Source organism: Prionailurus bengalensis, chromosome A2, assembly GCF_016509475.1.
Source record: "Prionailurus bengalensis isolate Pbe53 chromosome A2, Fcat_Pben_1.1_paternal_pri, whole genome shotgun sequence".
NCBI classification, from domain to species: Eukaryota; Metazoa; Chordata; class Mammalia; order Carnivora; family Felidae; genus Prionailurus; species Prionailurus bengalensis.
In genome coordinates this window covers 76,561,590-76,589,138 of record NC_057348.1, presented here as the reverse complement: position 1 = coordinate 76,589,138, position 27,549 = coordinate 76,561,590, and the positions used below count along the sequence as shown (strand labels likewise).

At 36.4% G+C, this 27,549-nt stretch overlaps 2 protein-coding genes across 2 annotated transcripts in view; one reads left to right on the top strand and one right to left on the bottom strand.

Annotated features, from left to right (window-relative positions):
• The window catches only part of COG5 (component of oligomeric golgi complex 5), a 316,096-nt gene that overhangs the window by 262,067 nt on the left and 26,480 nt on the right, over positions 1-27,549 (bottom strand). The window contains exon 6 of the mRNA XM_043588598.1: positions 15,721-15,841. Within this exon, the coding sequence (XP_043444533.1) occupies positions 15,721-15,841 (121 nt within the window). The remainder of the gene's footprint in view (positions 1-15,720; positions 15,842-27,549) is intronic.
• Positions 19,988-20,707, top strand: LOC122487751 (40S ribosomal protein S20-like). Its single transcript, XM_043588608.1, has 2 exons — positions 19,988-20,206; positions 20,312-20,707. The coding sequence occupies exons 1-2, from the start codon at positions 20,124-20,126 to the stop codon at positions 20,610-20,612; spliced, it is 384 nt and encodes a 127-aa protein (XP_043444543.1). The 5' UTR covers positions 19,988-20,123; the 3' UTR covers positions 20,613-20,707.

Genomic DNA, 27,549 nt, shown 5'->3' with positions numbered 1-27,549 from the left:
TTCATCAAAACAAAACCCTCTGCATCAAATGATACTATCAACAGAGTGGAAAGACATCCCATAGAATGGGACAAAATATTTGTTAACCAACTATCTAATAAAAGACTAGTTTCCAAAATATATTTAGAACTCAAGAACACACAAACAAAAAAACCACCCAATCTAAAAACTGGGCAAAGACTTGAAAAGACATTTTTCCGAATACGATACACAAATGGCCAATAAGCACATAAAAACATGCTCAACATCATTAGTCATTAGAGAAATACAAATCAAAACCATGAGATACTAGTTCACACCCACTAGGGTGACAATTATTAAGAAAGAAAGAAAGAAAGAAAGAAAGAAAGAAAGAAAGAAAGAAAGAAAGAAAGAAAGAAAGAAAGAAAGAAAGAAAGAAAGAAAGAAAGAAAGAAAGGGAGGGAGGAACAAAGAAAGGAAGTAATAATAAGTGTTACATGATTTTCGAGGTTAGGTCCTGAGAGGCAACTTTGGCCCCACTCTTTTCCTTGTGATACCTGCACAGGCCAGATGGTGAGGTCCTTGTGGAGAGGACCCTAGGTTACTGGGCCTCAGCCCTGGCGAAATTCACAGCTGGTCACCAGCATCAGCCTTGTGAGTGAGCCATCTGAAGAAGCACATCTTCCTGCCCCATCCAAGCTACCCCCGCTGATGTTCCTGCAGCAGAGATAAGACCTCCCCAAGTCCCCCTCCCAGCCTTGCCCAGATTGCAGACATGTGACTGAAGTAAATGTTCTTTACTGTTTCCAAAAAATAAAGAAAGAAAAAGAAAATAATAGGTGCTGGTAAGTATGTGAAGAAATTGTAACCCTAGTACACTGTTGGTGAGAATGGAAAGTGGACAGCCATTGTAGAATATAGTTGACAGATCCTCAAAATGTTAAACAGAGAATTAGCATATGACCCAGCAATTCAACACCTATGTATATACCCAAAAAAAAACACAAACAGGGACTCAAATAGACACTGGTATACCAATGTTCACAGCAGCATTATTTACATTATTTCCACAAAGATGGAAACAACCCAAGTATCCATCAACAGATGAATAAACAAAACATGGAAAATACATAAAATGCAACATTATTCAACCATAAAGATGAAATGAAGCTCTGATATGTGCTAGAACATAGATGACCCTTGAAAACATTGTGTTACATCAAGTAAGCCAGACTCCAAAGGACAAATATTGTATGGTTCCATCTATATAAACTATCTAGACTATGTAGACTCATAGAGACAGAAAATAGAAAAGAGGTTACTAAGGAGTAGAGGAAAAGTGGGGAGTTATTGCTTTGATGACTGTAGAGTTTTTAAGATGATGAAAAGGCTCTAGAAATAGTGCTGAAGGTGACACAACACTGTGAATGTACTTAACTCTTGTACATGTGAGAATGGCTTTTTTAAAAAGGACAAAAAGCATGAAAGAAAAACAGGAACAAAAGAAAGATGAAAAATGCAATACATTAGCAATATGGCAAACTTAATCCAACCATATCAACAATTAATGAAAATATAAATGAACTAAACACCCCAAACAAAAGGAGACTGGAATTATGAGAATTCAAAAAACCAAGACCCAACAATATTCCTTTATATGAAATACACTTTAAATACAAATTCAAAAATAGCTATAGTAATCAAAATATAAATATATGTGGCATAAAGAAATACACAAAGATGGATGGAACAGAATAGAATCTAAAATGTACCTACATATATGGGGTCAACTGATCTTCTTCACAAGCCCCAAAGTAATTTAGTAGAAACAGGAAGGTCTTTTCAATAAATGGTACTGGAACAGCTATTTATCTTTAGGGGAAAAAAAGAGCTTCAGCGTTTTTCTTAAATCATATCAAAATTATCTTGACATGGATCACAGACATTAATGCAAAAACTAAAACTATAAAACTTCCAGAAGAAAATGTAGGCAAAACTCTTTGCCATCATAGGATAAGAAAAGACCGTCTTAGATAGGGCTCCAAAAAGTACAAACTACAAAACAAGATACACTGGGCTTCATCAAGATGAAAATTTTCTGCTAAAATACCACCAGGAATTTAAGAATATTTAAAGCAAGCCATATATTGGAAGAAAACACACATTATGTGTGTGTGTGTGTGTGTGTGTGTGTGTGTGTGTGTATACACACACACACATATATATGTATGTATACATCTGACATAAGACTTGTACCCAAAATATATAAAGACTTCTTACAACTCATTAAGACAACAGATACCCACTCTAAAACAAAGGTGACAAATGTCCATCAACTGACAAACAAATAAAGAAGATGTGGTGTAAATACACACAATAGAATATTACTTAGCCATCAAAAAGAATGAAATCTTGCCATTTGCAATGACAAGGATGGAGCTAGAGTGTATTATGCTAAGTGAAATAAGTCAGTCAGAGAAAGACAAATACCACATGATTTTACTCATGTAGAATTCAAGAAACAAAACAGATGAACATATGGGGGGTGGGGAAGAAAGGGAAACAAACCATGAGAGACTCTTAGAGAACTGAGGGTTGATGAAGGGAGGTGGGTGGGTGATGGGTATTAAGGAGGCACTTGTTATGATGAGCACTGCGCGTTGAATGTTAAGTGATGAATCACTGAATTCTACTCCTGAAATCAATATTGCACTGTGTATTAACTAGAATTTAGATAAAAATTTGAAAAAGAAAAAAAATACAAATGAAACAAGGGCAAGAGATCTAGACAGACACTTCAAAGATAAGGTAGGGGCACCTGGGTGGCTCAGTTGGTGGAGCATCAGACTTCATCTCAGGTCATGATCTCATGGTTCACAAGTTCAAGTGCCACATCAGGCTTGCTGCTGTCCGCACAGAGCCCACTTGGGATCCTCTGTCTCCCTCTCTCTGTCCCTCCCCCACTTGCACACATGCACTCTCTCTCTCAAAAATAAATAAAACATTAAAAATTCTAAAAATTAAGGTAAACAAAATGGGAAATAAACACAAAAATACTCAAAATCATTAGTAATCACATAAATGCAAATTCAAATCACAAAGAGATACCGCTACAAATCTATTGGACTGTCTAAAATTAAAATGATTCATAATGACATCCATTCAAGGATGTAAAGCAAATGGGACTCTCATGCACTGCTAGTGAAAATGCACACTGTACAACCATTCTGGAAAATAGTGTAGCAAATCTTAAGAAGTTAATCATAATACTGATAAGTCAGGAATTCCACTCAAGTATGTACCCAAGAGCCTTGAAAATAAACTTCATAAGAACTTTATTCACAATAGTCAAAAGACGAAAACCAGCCAAATATGCATCAAAAGGTGAATGGATAAACATATTGTGGCATATCCATGAAGTGGAATACTGCTCATCAAAGGAGTATATATATGACTACAAGTATATGAAATTCAAGAAAGGGCAAAATGAAATCTCTAGTAACCAAAAGTTGTGTTGGAAGTGGGCAGACTGACTTAAAGAGGCACCAGACAACTTTTCAGGGTGATGAAAATGTTGTGTATCTTGACTGCAGTGGTGATGGTACCATACACATGTCACACCCCATCATAGTGTACAGTTCAAATGGGTGCATTTTATTGCAAATAAATCATATATAAAAAGAGTTGATTTTTTATAAATGAATTTAAATCCATCCATTTCTTGATATTTCCCAAATTAGGAATACCCACCCCACTCTCAATTTAATAACTCTGGTGCCCAAGTTCTTCTAGTTCTTCAATTCAAATCCATCATTAGTCCAGCTCCACTTGGAAAGTAAGGGATTATGCTTAAGGCACAACCAAAATGTACTTTAAAAAAAAAAAAAAGGAGGAAGAGGACGGAAGGGGTTGCGAAGATTAGAAAGAGGGAAAAATGGAAAATGGAGGACATTAAGGGAGAAATAATGAGAGAAGAAGAGAAATGAAAAAAAGGAGATAATCTGATGAGATTATATGATGACCATACAGGTTATAAAAACCATACCAATATAAAGTGTATTAAAATCCAGGAAAGTTAAAAAAAAAAAAAAGAAAGAAAGAAAGAAGTGTGTGAAATGAGAGAACTAGATGAAATGGTAAAGAGATCAGTGTCTGTTTATTTGTTGCAAATAGGCAAGTAGTAGGTCTCAAAGTCAAAGTTTAGATAAAGGGATAGTATCTAGTCACCACCTATTCTTTTGTCAGCATTTATTTGCAAAGAAAACCTTTTCAAAGAGTTTGGAACTTCCCAGTTCACTTCCCTCAAATCTCCTTAGCCCAGGGGAGATCATATGTCTAAACAATTACAGGAAAGAATGAAACTACCATGACCAACTTCCCTGAACCCAGGGTTACTAACATGAAAACACAAAACTTGGAATCTGCCAGGAAGGAAGAAGAGGGGGAGAAAGGATTTGGGAAGACAATCAATAATGAGTAGACACTCATTACACTGAGTACAGATCCATATGTTTTGGAAACCAAATTAAAATGTAAGAGTTAGCATACTGTTTTGAAAAATAAAGATCCTATCCAATCATTCTTTCCTGAAACAGATGAAGGAGGTGTTCAGGAATAGTTGTTGACAAATTCAGCATTTTCCTCAAACAGCAGTTCTGGATAAACCTGAGAAGTTAAAAAACCAGATCTCCAGATACGTAAGACCATATAATTTAGACATGGAGATTTTTCAAAACAGATGTTACCAATCCCTCTAAGTGCTACAGAAAAACTTCATGAATCTCCATGTACAACCTCATTCTGAGGATCATGTCATTGTACCTACCAGAATAAATTAGCCATAAGATATATCCCTAGCTAACTAACTCTGCCATTGTGAGTTATTATATGGAATAAACAAACTGGATTTTAGAGAATGGTTTGCCAGATAGAACGATATCAGGATTTTTTCCCAAAGTGGAATTATTTTAATATATTGATACATTAATTTTAAATATTAATATGTAAATGCAGATCACCACTGACCACTGAACATACTCCTACTTGTGATAATAAAACTGTATTATCAGCATTATCTTCCATTTAGATACGGTAGAAAACCTATTTCTGATTCACTGCAACAGATTTTGAGTCTGTAACACAGAAACTATAACAAATGAATGAAACTGCATCCTGTTTTACTGAACAGGTCTTTCAGAGTATCATTCCTGCCTCCCTGCCCTGTTGTTTACATAGTATTAAAATGCAAAACTCTGGAAGTATACCTACAATGAAATTTACATCAAACCCTTTTAACTTAGCCTACAGATAATTTTAATTTACCAAACCAAACACTGATAAAAAGATGTTTCATACAGCTCTAGGATTTTTTTTAGATAAAAGTAATGAAATACAATGGTGATAAAAAGAAGAACATCCCACCTAATCTTCCCATCAAATATCAGACTTTAAGGCTCAAATACAATTCACTAGGAAGTAGGCTAATACCATTTTTAAGAAACAGTCAATAAAATAATCAGTAAAAAAAAGTTAATAAAATAATAAACTTGTATTTCTGAGGCACTATTCATATGCATTTAAAATCTATTTTGATTTTTAAAACAAAATTATTAATGATATAAATACTGGAACAGAAAAGAGGTTGAGAACTATTGGGCTAAGCATCCAAATGGAAAAAAAACAAAAAACAAAAAACCTTAGAACCAAGAAATTCAAAAATTTGACACATTACCAGTCTGAACCATCTTACACTAAATAAATCATTCTCAAACACTCATAAATGTTACAGCAAGAGATGACAAATAGTAAGGTATAATACAGAGCTTCCATAAGCATTAACTGACCATATAGAATAAAACATACACCTAGAAATGCTACTGTAATTTTGAAATGTATGAAAATACTCTGAAGTTTACAAAAAGTTGCTTATTTTGTCTGTATATAATCCAACTTCCTTGATACTGTGTGATAAAAGATAAAACCAATAAAATAGGATCACAGATGCTGTGTGGTATCATCTGTCAAATATAAACTTTGGTAACATTAAATTCCATTAGTTAACAAAAAGAGGGATTATGTATAATTTTAAGATGCTTATCTCTTCAACAGGCAAACCCATACCTAAGCAGAAGTCCATTATTCTGAACATTTGGATTTGAGCACAGCATCACCCCGACCTGGTGGTAGCTGAATCCAGCCAGTCATGTATGTAAGTAATTTAGAGACCATCTAAATCTAACTTCTGAAAATGTTTATCATCACAGGTGATGACAATGTAAGGTGAAAAATGTATACTGAATTCTCCATGTTGAAGTTGTCACAAAAAGCCTATACATGTATGAAATGCATTTAAGGGGTCACCTGAGACCTAATTTAATAGTTAAGTTATATGGCAGAGGTACAAATTTTCCTACCAGAAGATAATTTTAATAAGCTTGAAATAATAAAATTTTCCAAAGTTGTCACCAACTACATCATCTTGTAGATACCTCAAGAAACATTCACCAGTTCAGTATTTATTGGTCACCTATTATGTGGCAAAGGTTATATAAATCATACTTGTCTCACCTGTGCATAAATCAGAAATGTGTACCTGTAAGTACAGTCTTACTAGATTGGGAAAATATCACAGTTACAATAAGAACAGTACTGGATGAAACAAACTTCTATAATCTTTTCCTTCTACATTAAATATTTCACAAAATGGGGGCGCCTGGGCAGCTCAGTCAGTTGGGCATCTGACTTCGGCTCAGATCACCTCACAGCCTGAGGGTTCGAACCCCATGTCGGGCTCTGTGCTGACAGCTTGGAGCCTGGAGCCTACTTTGGATTCTGTGTCTCCCTCTCTCTCTGCCCCTGCCCAACTCATGCTCTGTCTCTCTCGGTCTCAAAAATAAACATTAAAAAAAATTTTTTTTGGTATTAATGTTTCACAGCTTGTGTAGTATTAATGTACCACACAATGTGGTATTAATGTATCACAGCTTAGCCACAAAATTATAAAACTCAGAAAACAGACCATAAGCAATAAAAATTAATTTCTACCATATCCAACTGTTTAATTACAACTTAATGCTTTCTTATACTTTTTTAAAAATCTTTAAAAGATAACTCAATAAAGCTTTAATACAGATGTCACTAACATGAGTTAACCAACAATCACAACATAAAATACATTCATTATATAAACACGGCATTTATTTATTTATTTATTTATTTATTTATTTATCTATCTATCTATCTATCTTTTAGAGATTGAGAGAGTGAGCATGCAATAGAGAGGAGCAGAAGGAGGAAGACAGAATCTTACACAGGCTCCACACTCAAGGCATGGAGCCCTAAGCAGGACCAGATCCCACAACCTTGGAATCATGACTTGAGCCATAATCAAGAGTTGGACACTCAACCCACTGAGCCACCCAGACGCCTTAAACACGGTGTATCTTAAATATGTTGTATCCTTTTTTTTTTTCTTTTTAAAGGACCCTGAGAGACCTACCAATGGCAGCAATGCCTTTTGTAAAGTAATTAAATGCTACTATAGAGTTTGAGGAAAGGAGTAGAGCACTAATGACTAAGGCTCTGGAATCAGATTTTTACAGATATAACAAGTGTGGGACCTTAGGAACCACTAAAATATAAATTCTTATAAAAGGCAGAGGAGTTTATGTTTTGTTCATTGATGTATGTTTAATATCAAGAATAACACATGGTACACTTAGTAGGCATTCAATAAATACTGGCTTAATGAATTAATGAATTGATCTAAGTCTTATATTGAGAGATTAACTGGAGCTTTTATCTTATTATTTCATGGAAGATGCAGATGAGCCAAAATGAGAAGGCTGTAAAGAGAAAAGACTGGTTTCTTCCATGGATGAGGATAACAATAATAACAATATCATCATCATCATAATCATCATGTTTTATGCTTAGTTTCATATAAGTGCATAAATTAAACTTCCCAAACAGAAAAACTCTATTTACTCATTTTTTTTTTTTACCAGGTTCCTAACAAGCTACAGGGTTTATGTGTATTGAAACCTAATTGATAAATAAATAAATTATAAGCCATGATTTCACAAAAAAGACTAGAGAGGATCCATGAAATTCTAGTCTGGTTTTTTCGTTTGTTTTTTGAGAGAGACAGAGACAGAGAGTAGGGAAGGGGCAGAGAGAGAGGGAGAGAAAGAGAATCCCAATCAGGCTCCTCATTGGCAGCGCAGAGCCTGACACAGGGCTTGAACTCACGAACCACGAGATCATGACCTAAGCCGAAATCAAGAGTTGGACACTGAATTGAATGAGCCACCCAGGAGCCCCTGCTTATACTTTTTTATGTAAATTTTTTCCCCTTCAATCCCTTTATGTAGGATAAGTAAAAAACAATTAGGTAGTAAAAAAAATATAACTACCTAGAAAGAGTTATCATAAGACACAATATATAGGGTGTACATATATCATTTTTAAAACTAAAAAACTTTGAAAATATAGTCTGGAACAAATGAGGAGACATTATATTTCTGTTTAGAGAGCATTGATACTATAAAAAGATACAAAGTTTATATTAACCTATAAATCTGAAGTATCTAAATACTAACAAGTTCATTTTAGTAAGTGGGATTAGTACAAAATCATTCTAAAATTCAAGAGACCAAATGCATGACTGAATTTTAGGCAACACTCAAACTCCCAATTCTTATCTGGAATATAACTGTACTCAGCATTGAGACAGAGTTTTAATTGGAAACAAAAACCTAATCAATTTTATGGTGTCCTACTTGGATAAAACTGTATAAAATAAATAGGGAAAGTCAACATCATGAAGCATAAAAGAAGAAATAAAAACAAGAGTCAAGAGATTGGCAGTGACCAAAGAGAGGGTTCCCCATGACCCAAGACTTATTCAGCACTCCAGGTAAAGTAAAGCACATTATTAATGTGAAGATGTAATAAGCATCAGGCTTATCACACTTTGTGATAAATATCTTAATATCTTAACCATACAACCAGCTTCCCTTGACCTAACTCCAATTCTACCAACAAGTTTGTCCAGAGAGAAAATTATATGTGTTCAGCCCAAAGAATAGCACATATCTCATTGTTAATTAATGAAGAGTGTTCTGGATTATAAACCAGTGTATTGTGAACTTGGTTACTTTGAAGGGAAAGATGAGTTTTAACTGGGATTTGCAGAATCAAGAACATTTTAAAAAGACAAGTTTTCTTTACAGTTTGTGAGAGCTCCAATCACCCCTATCCGTGTATGAATCCCATGTTCCATTTCTTCCCAAAAGCTGTGAAAAGAATGCCTATCGATGGGAGGAGGAGCAGGAGAAATCATGAATCATCTCTGCCTCAAACGAAGACTCACAAAAACTGGGCTATTATAGGAACCCCTAAGGACCATCCCTTTTTATTGTTTCTGATTTGTTGTTTGTTCTTCTTATGTATTTTTGTAAGTCAAATTAATACCTTCTTTAAAACAAGTCAGACAATAAAATATCCGTAACAATCATTAATTCAACTCTCACTGTTGGCAAAATAAAGTTTCTAAGCCAGAAAAAGTGAGAAAGAAATAAACCCTGAATGGTGGTAACTTCACAAGGTAAATATTGGCTCTTGGTAGTCATGACTCTCAAAAACATGCAGTAAATCTTAAGATAATAAAGAGATTCATTTTTTTTTAACTTTCAAAAGTAAGGATCGAATACAAATGAGAAATAAAATGTAAGGAATCAAAATGAAAACACAAGTAGAGAGGAACTAGGTTCAAACTTTCTCAACAAGTCCAAGTAAACTAGTATACAAGAAAAGAACCATTTACCTAAATTCAAAATAATATAGATTACATCTTCCATGTTCTCTCTACATTTAAATATTCTAATCCAATAGTATCCAGCAGAATTTTAACATTTGATAACACTAAAGGGAAGAGTACACTAGATTCCTCACCAATGACCTTAAAATTGATAGGTCAAGATGTCTATATCATGGGTAGATGACCTCATTAATATTCCCAAGGAGAAACTAGAAAGTGTTGACCACTTTCCGGTTTCACCGCTATAGCTTCAATTCAACATTGAAAAAGTACAAATGCATTCCACAGAATAAGGAAACCTGTTATTCAACCTGATCTCACTGTACTGATATTACAAGAACCTTTTCTTTTTTTTTTAAATTTTTTTTTCAACGTTTATTTATTTTTTGGGGGACAGAGAGAGACAGAGCATGAACGGGGGAGGGGCAGAGAGAGAGGGAGACACAGAATCGGGAACAGGCTCCAGGCTCTGAGCCATCAGCCCAGAGCCTGACGCGGGGCTCGAACTCCCGGACCGCGAGATCGTGACCTGGCTGAAGTCGGACGCTTAACCGACTGCGCCACCCAGGCGCCCCGTACAAGAACCTTTTCAATAGTTCTAAACTTAAGTGATTTCAAACACTATTTTTTAAAAAGGTGCCTTCCTCTGCCTCACAATGATAGCTTCCCAAACTGCTCAAAAAATTCTGAAAAGGGCTGCTTGGGTGGCTCAGTCAGTTAGGCCTACGACTTCAGCTCAGGTCATGATCTCAAGATCATGGGATCAAGCTCCACATCAGGCTCTGTGCTGGCAGTGCAGAGCCTGCTTGGGATTCTCTCTCTCCCTCTCTGTCTCTCCCCTGCTAGCTCACTCTCTCAAAATAAACACTTTTTTTAAATTCTGAAAAGATATCAAGCTTATGAATTATGTAGAGACCCTGCTTTGATGGGCTAACAACAATTTTAAAAAAGTTGGTAACAGTATCAAAAATATGCTTTTAAGTATCTTATTTCACTCATGTTCCAAAAAATGTTACGAATTTGTAGTAAGGCCCATCTAAATCTGCATCTAGTCCAAAGACTCTTCTTGAAGAGAAGCCATAATTCAATATGATACAATTTAATCCTGAAACCTATATTAAGTAGTTTTTAAAACCATTAGATAATAGTCTGCATGAAAAGTTACAAGTATATCTGCACTAAAATCATTCTGCTTATTCTCTGTCAGCAAGACACTAACATAATTTTAATTTCCCTAATGCCTAATGATATTGAGAACCTTATATGCCTAGCTGCCATCCACGTATCTTTTTTGGTGAAGTGTCTGTACAAATCTTTTGCCTATTTTTTAATCACATTGTCTGTGTTCCTACCATCGTTCAAGAGTTTGCTATATATTCTGGACATGAGCCCTTGATCAAGTACATATTTTGCATGTATTTTCTCCTTGTCAATGGCTTGCCTTTCTATTTTTCAAACAGTATCCTTCAAAGAACAAAAGTTGTAAATTTTGATAAAATCTAATTTATCAGTTTTTGTGTGTGTGAATTGTGCTTTGAGTGATATATCTAAGAAATCATTTTCTAATTCAAAGTCACAAAAATGTTCTCTTGTGTTTCCTTCTAAATTTTCTATAGCTTTGTGTTTTACATTTAGGGCTGTGATCCATCTTCAGTTAATTTGTTTTATATGAAGTGAGGTAGGAATACAAGTTCACTGTTTTGCATACGGATATCCAATCGTGCCAACACCATCTATTGAAAAGATTACCTCTTCTGTTGTTCATAGGAGTTTGGGTCTATTTCTGGCTCAACTATTTTGTTCCACTGATCTATTTGTCTATTGTTTTGTCTTGTTTACTATAAATTTTTGTAAGAAGTATTCAAATCAGGTAGGATTTATTCTCCAACTTTGTCGTCTTTTAAAAACTTTGTCTATCTCGATCCTTTGCATTTCCATATGATTTTTAAAATCGGCTTGTCAATTTCTAAATAAAAGCTTGCTGGAATTCAGATGATAATCATACTGGATTCATGTAGATCAATTTAGGGAAAATGGACATCTTAATAAACAGTATTAAGTCTTTCATTGCATGGACAGGGTTACTTTATTAATTATGTCTTCTTTTAATGTTCACAACATTTTCTAGTTCTCAGTCTATATAGGTCATAGGAATCTTTTGTCAAATTCAACCTAAATGTTTCATACTTTTGATGCTATTATAAGTGCCATTTTTTGAATTTCAATTTCTAACTGCTTGTTAACAGTAAATCATATGGAAATAAAACTAATTTTTATAATAATCTTGTACCCTGAGATCTTGCTAAACTCCTTTAACAGTTATAGCAAACTTTTTGTAAACTCAAAACAAGGTACCACTACATACCAATCAGAATGGCTAAAAATAAGACTTACTGTAACAAGTGTTGGCATGTGGAGGAAGCAGAATTTTCACACACTACTTGTAGGAATATAAAATTTTACAACTACTTTGAAAAATTTCTTAAACAGTTAAACACACGTCTACCATATGATCTAGCCATTCTGCTCCTACGTATTTATCAAAGAGAACTGAAAGCATATGTCCATACAACGATTTCTATATACGAATGTTTATGGCAGCTTGATTTCTAACAGCCAAAAACTAGAAACAACCCAAATTTCCCATCACCAGGTGAATGGATAAACCAACTGTGGGATAGCTATACGATGTAATTCTACTCAGAAATAAAAAGGAATGAGCTATTGATATATACAACAACATACATAAATCTCAAAGTTAAGCTCACTAAAAGAAGCCACAAAAACACAAGCTATGATTTCATTTATATAAATTCTCTGAAGTGCCAAGTAATCTATAGTGACAGAAAGAAGTTCAATAAATGCCTGAGGAACAACTGCCAAGGGGCATGAGGAAACTTTTGACAGTGATAGTTATGTTCATTACCTTGATCCTGGTGATGTTTCCTGTCAAAACTTACCAAATTGCACATTTTCAATGCATGCAGTTGATTGTATGGCACTTAGACTTCAATTTAGAAAAAGAAGAGGTACTAGTATAACTGTCCCCAGGTTCCAGAATATACTTTTTAAATTGATACGTAATTCACAAACCATAAAAATCCAGCCTTTTAAAGTCCACAATTCAGAGGCTTTTCTGCATATTGATGAGGTTGTGCAACAACCACTGTTTAATTCCAGGACACTTTCATCACCACAAAGAGAAATCTGTATCCATTAGCAGTCACTCCACATTCCCTCTAGTCCCTCAAAATACAAAGAATTTCCAGATGACAGTGAATTTCATCTGGTCTCTGCAATTCAACCCCCAAGACCTTTTAAGAGATTAGTTTTAAGTTAATTTCAATGGCCTGTAAACACTGCTACTCTTCATCATTTTATTCTTTCTAACGAGAATCAGAACCATACTGATACAGACAATAATTTCAGAGATGTTCCAATCATAAAATATCACTTAGTATATATGCGTAATTGTAATACTGATTGCCAAGTTATTACTTTCATTAAAATACTAATTCCAAATGTAGAAACTTTATCTTCCTCTTGGCTTCTCCTTATTATCAATGCCAGGGTTGGCCAAGACTGAGCTACAGTGGTGAATGATGAAAAGATGATGCCTTTGCAAATTCTGAATGGTACATAATCAGCAAAGCTTTAAAAAAATTTTAAATTAACACAACCCATTTTGAGAGAATTCCACCATGAACAATACTTTCTCAACAAATGCTCATCATTTAATATTTATAAAACTTTGGGTAAAGCCAATGCCTCATTGGAAAGATAATGGGTTTATGCTCTACATCGAACCAATTCAGAACATTATGATTGATACTTATGTCTATTTTTTTTTAAAAAGAATCCATCACCATTTGTATTATAGCATCTGTTGTCTCTAGAAAAAATGATAATCATAATCAAAATCTAGCAATTTTTTATAATGGAACAGTGTCAGTGATGACAAATATACATAATAAACCTTGAACTAATTTGTGCCTGTTTTTAATGATTCTATTATCCTACAGATTATTTTTGGAACAAAAAAATTAAATGTGATAAAGCAAAAATAAAAGCTGATACTAGAATTTTTACACTCCTACATTTAGCACATACTGTGGAAAAAAAATACCCAAGCGTTACTAATTGCTTAAAAATTAACTTTTTAATAGGCTCTTAACTATTGAGAACAAACTGATGGTTATCAGAGGAGAAGTGGGGAAGGCAGGAAGAGGTAATAGGTGATGGGGATTAAGGAGCACTTATCATGATGACCACCAAGTGATATATGGATGTTAAATCACTGTACCATATACCCGAAACTAATTTAACACTATGTTAACTGGAATTTAAAAACTTGAAAAAAAAAATTTAATTTTAATAAACATTAACTTTTTAAACAATGTATTCCAAGCATATTAAATCACAAGTTAACTATATTTCTAATGATGTGCCTAAACAATGTATTCAGGCATTGAAAATTGAAATGTTGAAGTATGAAGAATGTTATATTTCTTTTGTAAAAAATATGGAATAAGCATTACAACATGACTATGCAATTGAAATATCAAAGATAGAAGATTTCAAAAATAACATGTAATGCCTATCTTTCTGATATTATTTTCAAAGCATACCACCAACAGTAAGTAGACTCTTGATATCTGAATTGGATATCATCAAAGACCTCTGAACCTACAAAGGTACAAAATCACTAAACACATCCACTTCAGAAAAATTACTGGGTGCCCAATGAAAAGAAGAAAATGACAAAGCCTCATTAAAATGCAGGTGTGAGTTCTACATATACTCAGTACCTATTCAAAAATTTGCCTAAAATATTATGAACTATATCATCATGGACCTTGCAGCTTGTTAACAGTCCAAACCATGAATGTTAAACCCTTGAATGTCAAGAGTCTGTTCTAAATGCCTGAGAAAAGAATGAGCATATGAAGAAATGAATTCAATAAATTTTCTAGGCATAATGCCAACACAGGATCTGTCACCTAAAAAACAGCATTTATTCTACAGAAATGAAAATTAAGTTCACATGAAAACCTGTACACAAATGTTTATAGTAGCTTTATTCATCATTACCAAAAACTAGAAACAACATAAATTTCCTTCAATCTGTCAATCAACCAACTGTGGTACAACCACACAGTGATATTCCAACAAACACCAAGTTACAAACTATGGTATATACAAAAACTTGGATGAATCTCAGGGGTATTATGCTGAGTACAAAACACTAGCCTCAAAATGTCACATACTTTACTGTTTTTTTAAATTTTTTTTTTAATATTTATTCATTTTTTGACAGAAAGTGAGTGGGAGAGGGGCAGAGACAGAGGGAGACACAGAATGTGAAGCAGGTTCCAGACTCTCAACTGACAGCACAGAGCTCGATGCAGGGCTTGAACTCACGGACCATGAGATCATGACATGAGCCGAAGTAGGACGCCCAACCAACTGAGCCACCCAGGCACCCCTAAAATGTCACATACTTTATAATCCCATTTATTTAACATTCTCCTAAAAAGAAAACTAAACTGATGGAAAACTAATCAATGGTTGCCAAAGGGAGAGGGGGCAGGTGTGACTGTAAAGGGATAGCATGAGGGAATTTTGGGGGTGATGGAATTTATTCTATATCATGACTGTGCTGGCGGTTACATGAATCTATACATGTATTAAAATTCACATGCCTGTACACCAAAAAAAAAAAAAAAGGCCAATTTTACAAGAATTAAAAAACTAAGACGCATTTCTAAGAAATCAACTAATTTTACTCACTCATTTTGAAAAGTGTGACAAAGTTGTATATGGTTAATTATTAAATAAATTTGTTCAATAATATTTGTTATGGGTGATAACAATAGTCAACAAATCAAGTGACTGAAAAATCTTAAAAACTCTAACTTTTTAATCAAAAAAGAACTTACCAAGTTCATTAAGACTCTGAGCAGCTTTTGTTATCTCTCTGCTTCCCCCTTGCAGTTGTCCTTGGAGTCTCTTAGTGAGATACAGGATGCGAACTATTCTCCGAAGCAAATCACAAGCAACCTGCACAAATATCACAGTGTTGAGTAAGTATAGTCAATCCATTACGTTTTATTACTATTATCATGTGAATCTCTCTGTTCTTTCCATATGCTAAAGATTCATTCATGTCTTTTGTTTCCTATCCATCAGAAACCTAAAAACTCACAAGGCTTAGAAAGCATCATTTTAAAATAAAACTCCCAATTTACCCCATAAGAAGAAAATGGGGAATGAGGTGCTATAAAACTCGGGAACTCTTTTCTGGATCCTTGAGCAGTTTTAGTCTCCAGGCCAGTGGTTCTCAGTCTTCATATTAAATTCAAATTCAAAAAATTCCAAAGTCAAGGCCATAGCCCTGGCCAATTAAATCAGAATCTCTAGAGGTGCATACTGAGCACCTGTATTTTTTTTTAATCTTTTTTTTTAATGTTTATTTTTGAGAGAAGGAGAGACAGACCATGAGCTGGGGGAGAAACGGGGGGGGGGGGGGGGGGGGGCGGAGACACAGAATTTGAAGCAGGCTCCAGGCTCCAAGCTGTCAGCACAGAGCCCAACGCAGGGCTCGAACTCAGGAACTGTGAGATCATGACCTGAGCTGAAGTCAGACGCTTAACCAACTGAGCCACCCAGTGCACCACCTGTATTTTTTTTAATGTTTATTTATTTTGAGAGAGTGAGTGAGCATGAGTGGGTAAGGGGCAGAGAGAGAGAATCCAAGCAGGCTCATGCTGTCAGCGAGGACGTGGGGCTCCATTCCAAGAACCATGAAATCAGGACCCCAGCCTAAATCAAAAGTCAGACACCTAACAGACTGAGCTACCCAGGCACCCCTCAGTATTTTTTTTAATATCCAATGTGCAACCAAGGTTGATAGCCACCGTGCTAGGACTGCTTAGCTTCCTACTACTGCCTCTTATTGTTTTCATCCTGGATTCTCTTTTCTAGGTCCATAGGGGAACAAACATAACTTTTCCCAATTTCACCAGATCTTAAAGAATAAATATGTCCTACTTGAATTTTCTAATGTTTTTTAAATCACTAATAACAAATTATAAAAGAGAGTTATTAAAACAAAACAAAACAAAAAACTATCATATACATATACATTCACTTACTATTTGTTTTTCATTACCAGACCTAATGCTGGGTCTTTACATAACCAAGACTAAGACATGAAATGAAGACCCAAGTATTTCAGGACACTTTATTACAGAAGCTGGCTCCAGAGCAATTGCCCAAGGGAGAGACAGGAGAGGGAAGACTGATGGAATAGTAGATATGTAGTGACCTTTAGCATCAGTAGCGATAATGAAGAGAGACAGTCGATGCTGCCGCATCACCACCATCTTTATGACCCTCAAGCTGGTTGAGAAGAACATCTCCCATCTAAGGAGGAAAATCTTAACTGGAGGCAATAAGAATTAAAAGCACTAGGAAAACAGCTGAGACTGCAGCTATAAACACTGTTTTCTGAATGAAACACACACACCCCAGAACCACACACATACCCACACAACATACAAAGACACACAAACATATAATCAAAAGCATAATGCTTACAAACATGTAAGTCAAAGGCAACCAATTATTAAACCTGTTTACCTGAATGCTTTTCTCAGTAACTTTAGTCTAAAGTAATTATAATGATAAAAGAATGCCAAATAAGAATGTCCCTGGGGGCCCCTGGGTAGCTCAGTAAGCCTCCAACATCAGGTCAGGTCATGATCTCACCTTTCCTGAGTTCGAGCCCTGTGTTGGACTCTGTGCTGACAGCACAGAGCCTGCTTGGAATCCTCTGTGCCCACATCTCTCTCAGCCCCTCCCGCACTCACTTCTGTGCATGCATACAGGCACACCTTCTCTCTCAAAGATAAACATTAAAAAAATAAAATGTGTCCCTAGAAACTGGAAGATTTGCGCATCTTTATCTTTTAATTAAATTTTATTTATATTCTGAATAAGTAATATAAGCACATAATTCAAGATGCAAAAGAAAATTTAAAAAGTCACCGTCTTATCTCTATGTCCCAAATATGCACTTACCAAAAACAACCACTTATCAGTTTTTTCTTGCTTGTCAGAAGAGCATTTTTAAATGAACCATCTGGAATGCAGTATCCCTAATAATCATTCCTCTGGGATTCCAAATACTTCATGAGGAGAAATACCAGATCTTACTTTAGTCTAATCACCTAGAATCCCCCAGTACCTATCCCATAAAGGATATGCCCTCACACATGAAATCTTTGAGCTTATTTCTAATGCTTTTATTTTTAACCATACTTAATCTGTCACCAACTCTTATTGACCATTCTTCTGTTGCATAACCCAAAAGTTACATTACCTCTGGTCCTACAAGCATCACCTAATCCAAATCTTTACCACCTTCACCTTCACAATGTGGTCTACCAACTAGCTTTCCAGTCTCTTAACTGAAATCCATCCTGCTAGATTTAGCCTCTTAGAAACAGTTTTCAGCACTCCAGTCCCCTTTTTAATAAACTTCAATGGCTCTCTACTAACAGATTATGTTGAATCTTCTCACAACAGCATTTAATAAAATCCTCAGTCAAGAAGTCTTAGATAATCTATAAGGCATCAACTGTCAGCATTTCCTAATATAGTTGCCTCCACTCCAGACAATTTCCCTTCCTTATTTTTTATGTGGGACTTTTATAATCAAATACAATACCAACATATTATCAGCACTAAAAAGAACTGAGATATCAAGCCATGAAAAGACATAGAGTAATGTCATATCAGTTAAGTGAAAGAAGCTAATCTAAAAAGGCTATAAGTATTAGTATCATTTCAAGACAAAACTATGGAGAAAAGAAAAAGATCAGTGGCTGCCAAAGTTTAGAAGACTGACTACACAGAGTACACAAGATTTTTAGGGCACTGAAAATGCTCTGTATAAACACTATAATGATGGATATATGTCACTATACATTTATTCAAACCCACTGAATATACACCAAGAGTGAACCCAGATGTAAATTATGGACTCTGGGAGATAATGATATGTCACTATAGGTTCAACAATTTTAACAAATGTACCACTCTGGTGGGGGATGGTGATTAAGGGGGAGGCATGCATGTTTAGGGGCAGGGGATATAGGAGATACCTCTATCTTCCTCTTTTTTTTTTTTAACTGTATTTATTTGAGAGAGTGAGAAAGTGTACCCAAGCAGAGGAGGGGCAGTGAGAGAGGGAAACCAAGGAGATTCCGGGCTGTCAGCACAGAGAATGACACGGGGCTCGATCTCACCAACTGTGAGATCACGACCTGAGCTGAAATCAAGAGTCGGACACTTAACCAAATGAGCCACCCAGGAGCCCTGTTCTTCTTGCTTTTGCTGTGAACCTGCAACTGCTCTATAAAATAGTCCTTAAAATAAATACAGATACTACAAACACAGAAAACCATACACAGAAATTACAGCTAAATGAACCTGGAACCACCATGCAGATCAGAAGACAGAAGCATGGAAACGACTACAGAAGCCCTCTAGGTACCCTATCTCAATCATGACGCCTTCCATCCATTGCCCTCTACTCTCCCATCCCAGCCAAGAGAAATCACTACTCTGGCTTTTGGGATAATCACTTCCTTGCTTTTCTTTGTGCTTTTAATACTGAAGTATATTTATCTATACACTAGTTTATATGCTATAGTTTAAACTTGCCCTTTTTTAAAATCTATATAGGTTCCCTCACCATCTTATTTTTTTCTTTGCAATCTGCTAAATATATTCAATCATCTGTCCTATACATTTTCCCACAGACTGGGTTTTGTTGAGAGCATTCCCACAGTGCAGTTTAACACGTTCTTCTGTCTTCCATATTTCCCGTACATCAGTAGTTGGATGTAGGCAGCTTCATCAAACTCAACCGTAATATCTTAGGCAAAATCATCCCTTACGTAGTGGTGCATGTGCAACACGTGTATGATTTTTCTCTGTGTTGTTAGCAGTCAGTGATATTCAAGTGAAAATCCATTAAAACATAGAGATTATCCCAAATCCATCATTTTGCCTTTATTTATTAGCATACAAAATTTCTAACTTTACCCCACCTACTATGTGTTTACCTGGTGGTACTGTTCATACAAAAAAATAAAAATAAATACTTGATTCTTTCTCATGCTTTGTCAGTTTTCAAAATTAGACTGTTTCCCTGCTCTTTGAGGAGGACAGGGTCACAACTCCAGCAGCGCTCTGGAGGCCCCACTCCTGCTCCTGCCTCACTGCTGTTCATTCTCACCAAGGAACAAGTAGGTCAGGAAGCCACGCCACAGCCATGACTTTTAAAGACACCAGGAAGACACCCGGGGAACCAGAGGTGGCAAGTTGCCCAATTAGAATTACACTAGGGGTACCTGAGTGGCTCAGTCAGTTGAGAGTCAGACTTCAGCTCAGGTCATGATCTTGCAGTTTGTGAGTTCGAGCCCCTCATCAGGCTCCGTGCTGACAGCTTGGAGCCTGGAGCCTGCTAACCAGGCACAACGTGCAATCTTTGGAGAAGTTATGTGCTGACTTCGTCAGAGGCACAAAGGAAAAGAATCTCAAAGTGAAAGGACAGTTTGGATACCTACCAAGACTCAAAATCACTGCAAGAAAAACTCCCTGTGGTAAAGATTCTAAGACTTGGGATCATTTTCAGATGACGATCATTGAAATAATGAGGCAAGTCATTGATTTGCACAGTCCTTCTGAGATTGTTAAACAGATTACTTCCATCAGTATTGAGCCAGGAGTTGAGACTGAAGTCACTATTGCAGATGCTTAAATCAACTTTTTAATAAATTGATTATCAATTGTTTAAAAAAAAAAAGATTACTTTCCCTATACCCACCAAAGATGAACAATTAGTGGGGTGTTTGTTTGTTTGTTTCAGCTATCAATATGAACACAGAGATTTAACCACAATAAAGGATACCAATCCACTGTAGCTTCTATCGTTGCAGAGGCTCGCTTTGTCCTTCTGTGGCCACTGCGAGACTCTCAGGCTGACCAATTGTACCAATTTGCCTGAGACAGAAGTTTCCCAGAACCCTGGATTTTCTGTGCTAAACCTAGTATAGTTGGTCACCCCAGAGGCTTTGCAAAATCCTTTTGTTATGATTCATGTTAGCAGTGGTTGACAGTTTTCAAAAATTTTTCTAATGTTTATTTTTGAGAGGGAGACAGAGTGTGAGTGGAGGAGGAGCAGAGAGACAGGGAGACACAGAATCTGAAGCAGGCTCCAGGCTCTGAGCTGTCAGCACAGAGCCTGATGTGGGGCTCGAACTCACGAACCATGAGATCATGACCTGAGCTGAAGTCGGACGCTTACCAACTGAGCCACCCAGGAGCCCTGGTTGATAGCTTCTTTGATATACAGTACAAAAATGTTCCAGCATCATTTTATGTATTTCAACCCCACCTGGAATCAAAGATTTATCAAGGAAGCCCTGGTTTTCTTTAGAGGTCAACAGCTTTTCAAGAACACATTCTGGAAACTAAACTTGCTCATTTCTGTGACTTTTCAGCAGACATAGATAGGAAATGTCACAATCAAAACATCACATATTCATTGCTTTATTCCATAATATACATAAAACATTCTCAGATTAATATTATACGTATCTATGTACAAAAATATGTACATACATAATGTATATATAAAAATAAAATTAAAATCCCTCATGAATTTATACTGATAATTCCAATTAATGGGGCGCCTGGGTGGTGCAGTCAGTTAAACGTCTGACTTCGGCTCAGGTCATGATCTCAGTTTGTGGGTTTGAGCCCTGCATCAGGCTCTGTGCTGACAGCTCAGAACCTGGAGCCTGCTTCAGATTCTGTGTCTCCCTCTCTCTCTGCCCCTCCCCTGCTCGTGCTCTCTCAAAAAAATAAACAGTAAAAAAAAATTTTTTTTAAATCAGGAGCACAGGGCATTTGCTTAATCTTCTAACTTACATCTGTACATTATTTCTTCCACACGGATACTTCTAGCTCTCAAAGATGTAAGACATAACAGAATTAGAATAATTTAACATTATCCATTTGCTTTGCTGCACAACATACAGAAAACATTATCTCAATACACAACCAATGATACAAATATGATAGCTGAAGACAGTTCTTAAAACCTGTTTTGCACATGCGCTCCCTTTTTTTACAATTTTTATTTATCAAAACATACAGCCATGACATACTATACTCCCATTAATAGCCTTCATTTAATATTAGCTCCTATGCTCATCACCTGTCTTACGTTGGTATTTCTCTAGTCATTCTGATTGTCTCAAACACACTATCAGATTCCTAAGGAAAGAGGGGAACAATCTTCCCTGCATTCGTATGTGGATGGCTATCTCTATACTTGAAAAGCAGTTTGGCAGGTCTACCAATTACCTATCACTGCACCAAAACCAGTTCAAAACTTAGTGGTTTAAAATGATTTCTTATGTCTCACAATTCTGTGGGTCAGGAATTTAGGCAGGGTTCAAATGCTGCATGTGGTATCAGCTGGGATTACTCAGTCGCTGCACCCAGCTAGCAATGAGGCTGGTTTGGAGAGTACTAGAAGGCTTCACTCAAATGTCTGACGTCTTAGGCTTCTGAACCTATCGTCTCTGCATGTTTGCCTCCAGCTGCCTCTCAGCACAGTGGCGTCCTGTAGTGGGATGTCTTACTGGCTTTCCCCAAGCAGAAACAGAAGCTGCTCCGCCCCCTGGAGGCTAGATCTAGAACTAACACAAAAACACTCCCACAGCACACGTTTTTTAGTTTTGCTCTAGTAGCTGCTGTTTTTACAGTATTTGGGGACACTGGCATTTTATGTTGCTGTTATCTTCCCTCTCCCTTCCTTCCTGGCATATTCACTTTTTGGCAGATAATTACACAGCCAGTTAAACAAGTCATCATCTATACAAGTAGATCAAATTTTTAACAGGACCCTACTGAAGTATATGAAAACCATGTACCGATAAAACATAAGCACACAGAGAAAATGTTTGTCAGATGATTTCTTCCTTCTTAGTTTGAACATTTTCTTAAGCTTTCTTACTTATATAATTTCAAAGTTAAAAATTTTAATTAAAAACTTTCCAGTGAAAAGCTAATATATGCGTATGACTTAAAAAATTAAAAAGTAAAACGATAAAAAGTTAAAAAAATTGAAAAGATAAAAATGTTATATAATAGGTATGTGAATTATATCTCAACAAAGCTGTCATACTGAAAGTTAAAAAAACTCATTTTCTTATATAATTTAAAAATTTTTTAAATTTAAATACTCTATGTAAGAGATAATAAGCTCTTCAAAATTTCTTTCTGAAAAACTCTGAAGCAGTTCATAAGCTAACAATGTTACTAAAATGAGCTAAGATGGATGATTCTTGGGGTGATAATTAAATTCAACTCATGTATTCATGTATACAGATGAAGTCAGAAGGCTCTGTTTGGAGAAAGAAAAGGCTTCTGTAAAGAGTGAAATGGGGATAAAAAGCAAAGGGAATTAAATGTAAGTAAAAGTACTTTCTCCTAATTGACAGAACAATCATAGTGATTTTATGTTCAAGGCAGAAACAACTTTGTAGCTCTTTCTTTGTTGCTTTCTTATACCACATGCATTTAAATGAATTAGGAGCTCAAGGAATAAAAAGATTAAACAGGAACATTAAAGTTTCCCCAATGTTCAAAACAGAAATGACCAAAGTGAACAGAAAATGGTTAAAACATAATAAGCTTCCAAAGAGGGCTTACATTTCAAAACAGTTTTTATTTATTTATTTTTTATTTTAGAGAGAGAGTGCACAAGGTAGGGGAAGGGGAGAGAAAGATGGGAGGGGGAGACAGAGAGAGAGAGAGAGAGAGGGAGGGAGGGAGAATCCCAAGCAGGCTCCATGTCCAGTGCAGAGCCTGACCTGGGCCCAATCCTATGACCCTGGGATCATGACCAGAGCCAAATTTAAGAGTCATATGCTCAACTGAGCCACCCAGGCGCCCCAGACTTCAAAATAGTTCTAAAGACAACAAATTTCTAAGATGAATTTCCTTCCTAAGGTAAGCCTGCATATGAGTTAATCCCAGAAAAATTAAATACTGGAAATAAAGATACCAAAATGTACATAGCGTATTTTTCTTTACTTTCCCTTCCTTTCTTCCTTTGTAATATTTTGGCCAAAGGTATTCAACTTAGTTGTCCCTCTTGTATACTATTTTTTACAGTAAGGGTGCAGAAAATTAGGGCTAATATTTAATAACAATAATAAAAATAAAGTGTTTATCTTATTTTTTTTAATTTTTTATGTTTATTTTTGAGAGAGACAGAGGGCGAGTGGAGGAGGGGCAGAGAGAGAGAGGAGACACAGGATCAGAAGCAGGCTCCAGGCTCTGAGCTGTCTGCACAGAGCCGACGCAGGGCTCGAACTCACGAACTGTTCAGATCATGACTTGAGCCCAAGTCAGCACTTAACCGAATGAGCCACCCAGGCACCCCTAAAGTGTTTATCTCAAACACAAAAATCCTGACCTCTCATGCTTCTGTAACCATAAAAAATAAAAATATTCAGGGTGCCTGGGTGGCTCAGTCGGTTAAGCATCCAACTTTGGCTCAGGTCATGATCTCACAGTTCGTGGGTTTGAGGCCTGCATCCGGCTCTGTGCTGACAGCTCAGAGCCAGGAGCCTGCTTCAGATTCTGTGTCTCCCTCTCTCTCTCTGCCCTTCCCCTGCTCACACTCTGTCTCTCTCTCAAAATATAAACATTAAAAAAAAATCTAGATTAAAAGAAATAAAATAAAAAATAAAAACATTATGAAAGAGTTCTGTATTTTAGAGCTGGAAGAGAATGTACAGATCCACTCTAACCTTTCATCATAAAAAAAAATGCACCACCATTACCACCACAACAAAAATGGTAATCACCTGAGGTAAAGGATGGGTTAGCCAAGCTTATTGTGGTAATCATCTCACAACATATGCATGTTATCAAATCATCACGTTATACACTTTAAACTTACACAGTGTTATATGTCAATTATATCTCAATAAAACGGGGGTCAAAAGACACTAAAGTTCACTTACTATCATGTGGCTGGGTGATGTAGACTAGCAGTCAGGCCTCCTAACTCCTAGTCCACTACACTTCATCTGTACTTACAAAGCCGAGTTTGTTCTTGATTTTTACCTCCAGCTAGCTTCTGGAACACAGGACTAGATTATCTAGCTTTTTTATATATTCTACAGAATCAAAAGCAAAGAATACTAAATTTAGAGAAAGAAATCTTCTTTCACAGTCTTAACACTGCTGCACACTGGCTCCAGCAAGTAACTTTCAGAACCTCGGTTTATTTGTCCATAAAATGATGAGATATACAACTTTTTTTTAAATTTTTTAATGTTTATTTATCTTTGAGAGAGAGACAGAGGGAGACAGAGAGAGAGCAAGGGACAGACAGAGACAAAGGGAGACACAGAATCTGAAGCAGGCTCCAGGCTCTGAACTATCAGCACAGAGCCCAACGCAGGTCCCTAACTCACCGACCGTGAGATTATGACCTGAGCAGAAGTCGGGCATTTAACCGACTGAGCCACCCATGCACCCTGAGATATGTAACTTCTAAACACAATTATCGTAACAGTCAAATGATTCAGAATACATTAAAGTTTTCATTAATTATAAAATCCTGCATAAACATGAAATTTTCTTTATCACTTATAGCTAGCTAAGAGGCAAACATAAATAGGTTCTTAAAACTTACTGCCCAAAGAGTGTATTAACCACAGGGGAAAAAAAGAAATGCATGATTCTGACAGGTTTAAGATCTGGAGTCAAAAGCAAGGATTTTAATAGAAAAATTAAATTTTAATTCATTGCCTAAAATTACACATAAATCTACCATCCTTACATGTTAGTCTTTTCCTTCATAAGAAAAAAAATTTCCCGGGGCGCCTGGGTGGCGCAGTCGGTTAAGCGTCCGACTTCAGCCAGGTCGCGATCTCGCGGTCTGTGAGTTCGAGCCCCGCGTCGGGCTCTGGGCTGATGGCTCAGAGCCTGGAGCCTGTTTCCGATTCTGTGTCTCCCTCTCTCTCTGCCCCTCCCCCGTTCATGCTCTGTCTCTCTCTGTCCCAAAAATAAATAAACATTGAAAAAAAAAATTAAAAAAAAAAAAAAAAAAAAAAGAAAAAAAATTTCCCTAAACATGCCATGATTTTGAGTCCAAAATGAGAGTTATCCTAAAAAATGATATTTAAATTCCAACTTAAGGGGCGCCTGGGTGGCTCAGTCGGTTAAGCGTCCGACTTCAGCTCAGGTCATGATCTCGTGGTCTGTGAGTTCGAGCCCCGCGTCGGGCTCTGGGCTGATGGCTCAGAGCCTGGAGCCTGCTTCTGATTCTGTGTCTCCCTCTCTCTCTGCCCCTCCCCCATTCATGCTCTGTCTCTCTCTGTCCCAAAAATAAAATAAAACGTTAAAAAAAATTTAAAAAAAAAATTCCAACTTAACTATGAGGAAGTATTGTTCTAACGTATATTTTAACATTCAAGTAAAACATGAACTCACAGGAGAGAACTCCTAAGAGTGCTCGGGGTACTGGTAGTACCCCTACTCCTTCAGAAAAGTAGCTTGGGCAGGTCCTTATACAACGTTCACCAAATTTCAGGTCACATGACCTTGTGACTTTAGCCGTAACTGATTAGATTCAGGGAAACAGTGTTAGGTCAATAGAAACCACATCAGGTCTGTCACTAGTGGCATTGTTGTGAACGAGAACTGCCCAAAATTATTATTGGCAGTCACCACCGTTCACTTTAGGAAAGTGGCAATAAGCAGAAACCCTGAGACAAAAGCAGCTAGAGTGAGAAGAAACAATGAGCCAGTGAAAAGGAGGATGAGAGTTAACCCACAGTGGCAGCAAGAAAAAAGTAGCAGAGAGCTGCAAACGCACAGAGCCTGAGTCACAGAAATGTGTAAATGTTAGCATGCTATTATAGGCGAAGCCATATCTCACTGTGCACGCAGGCCCCACCATGCCAGGATTCCTCTTTGGCTGTTAGGACAGGTTCCCATGCATCCTCACTGCCCCACATGCTCTAAGTAGCTATCACTGAAATAACCTTAAAGTATCTCTTCTCTATATGAAAAAGACTAACACATCCACACTCTTCTCACATGCTCTATTTTTCAAGTTGTTACAGGACAGATGTAGCAGTACATTAAAAAGAATTTTTTTAGTACCATACATGTTTTGTTCAGTAACATATGCTATGTACTCAGAAAAAATATTACAGCTGGAGCACAGACTAAGGAAAAAATCATTTTACTCATTTCTTAAATATTTAAATGTCTGGTATATAAATAACACTATGCTAAGGCTAGAGATTCAAATATTAACACATATATCACAGCCCTTAAGGAGCTCAGTCTTACAGAAGAGTATGAGGAAAGTAAAAGGTATGCAGAAAAAAACTATAATGGAAGTATGCATAGGATACTAAAGGAACAAAAAAATGAGAAATATTCTGCCTTGCCAGAAGAAAGGCAGGAGAGGTCCTCACAAAAGAATGACACATCAGTGAGAATGTAGTGAATGACAAGAATATTCTGAGTTAGAGAAGAAAGAAAATGTGCAAAGGAATGAATGAGAAAAATTCTAGCAAAAGGCAAAATTGATGAAGGCAAGCATGAAGGGGCTTACATGCCATATTAAGGATTGACACTTCATTCTATTTCTTGTT

Excerpts from the sequence above, each read along its gene's own strand:
- LOC122487751 (XM_043588608.1), top strand. The coding sequence starts at position 20,124 with ATGACTTTTAAAGACACCAGGAAGACACCCGGGGAACCAGAGGTGGCA. Across the intron at positions 20,207-20,311 it reads ATTACACTAGGGGTACCTGA|CCTGCTAACCAGGCACAACG; the intron begins GTGGCTCAGTCA and ends TGGAGCCTGGAG.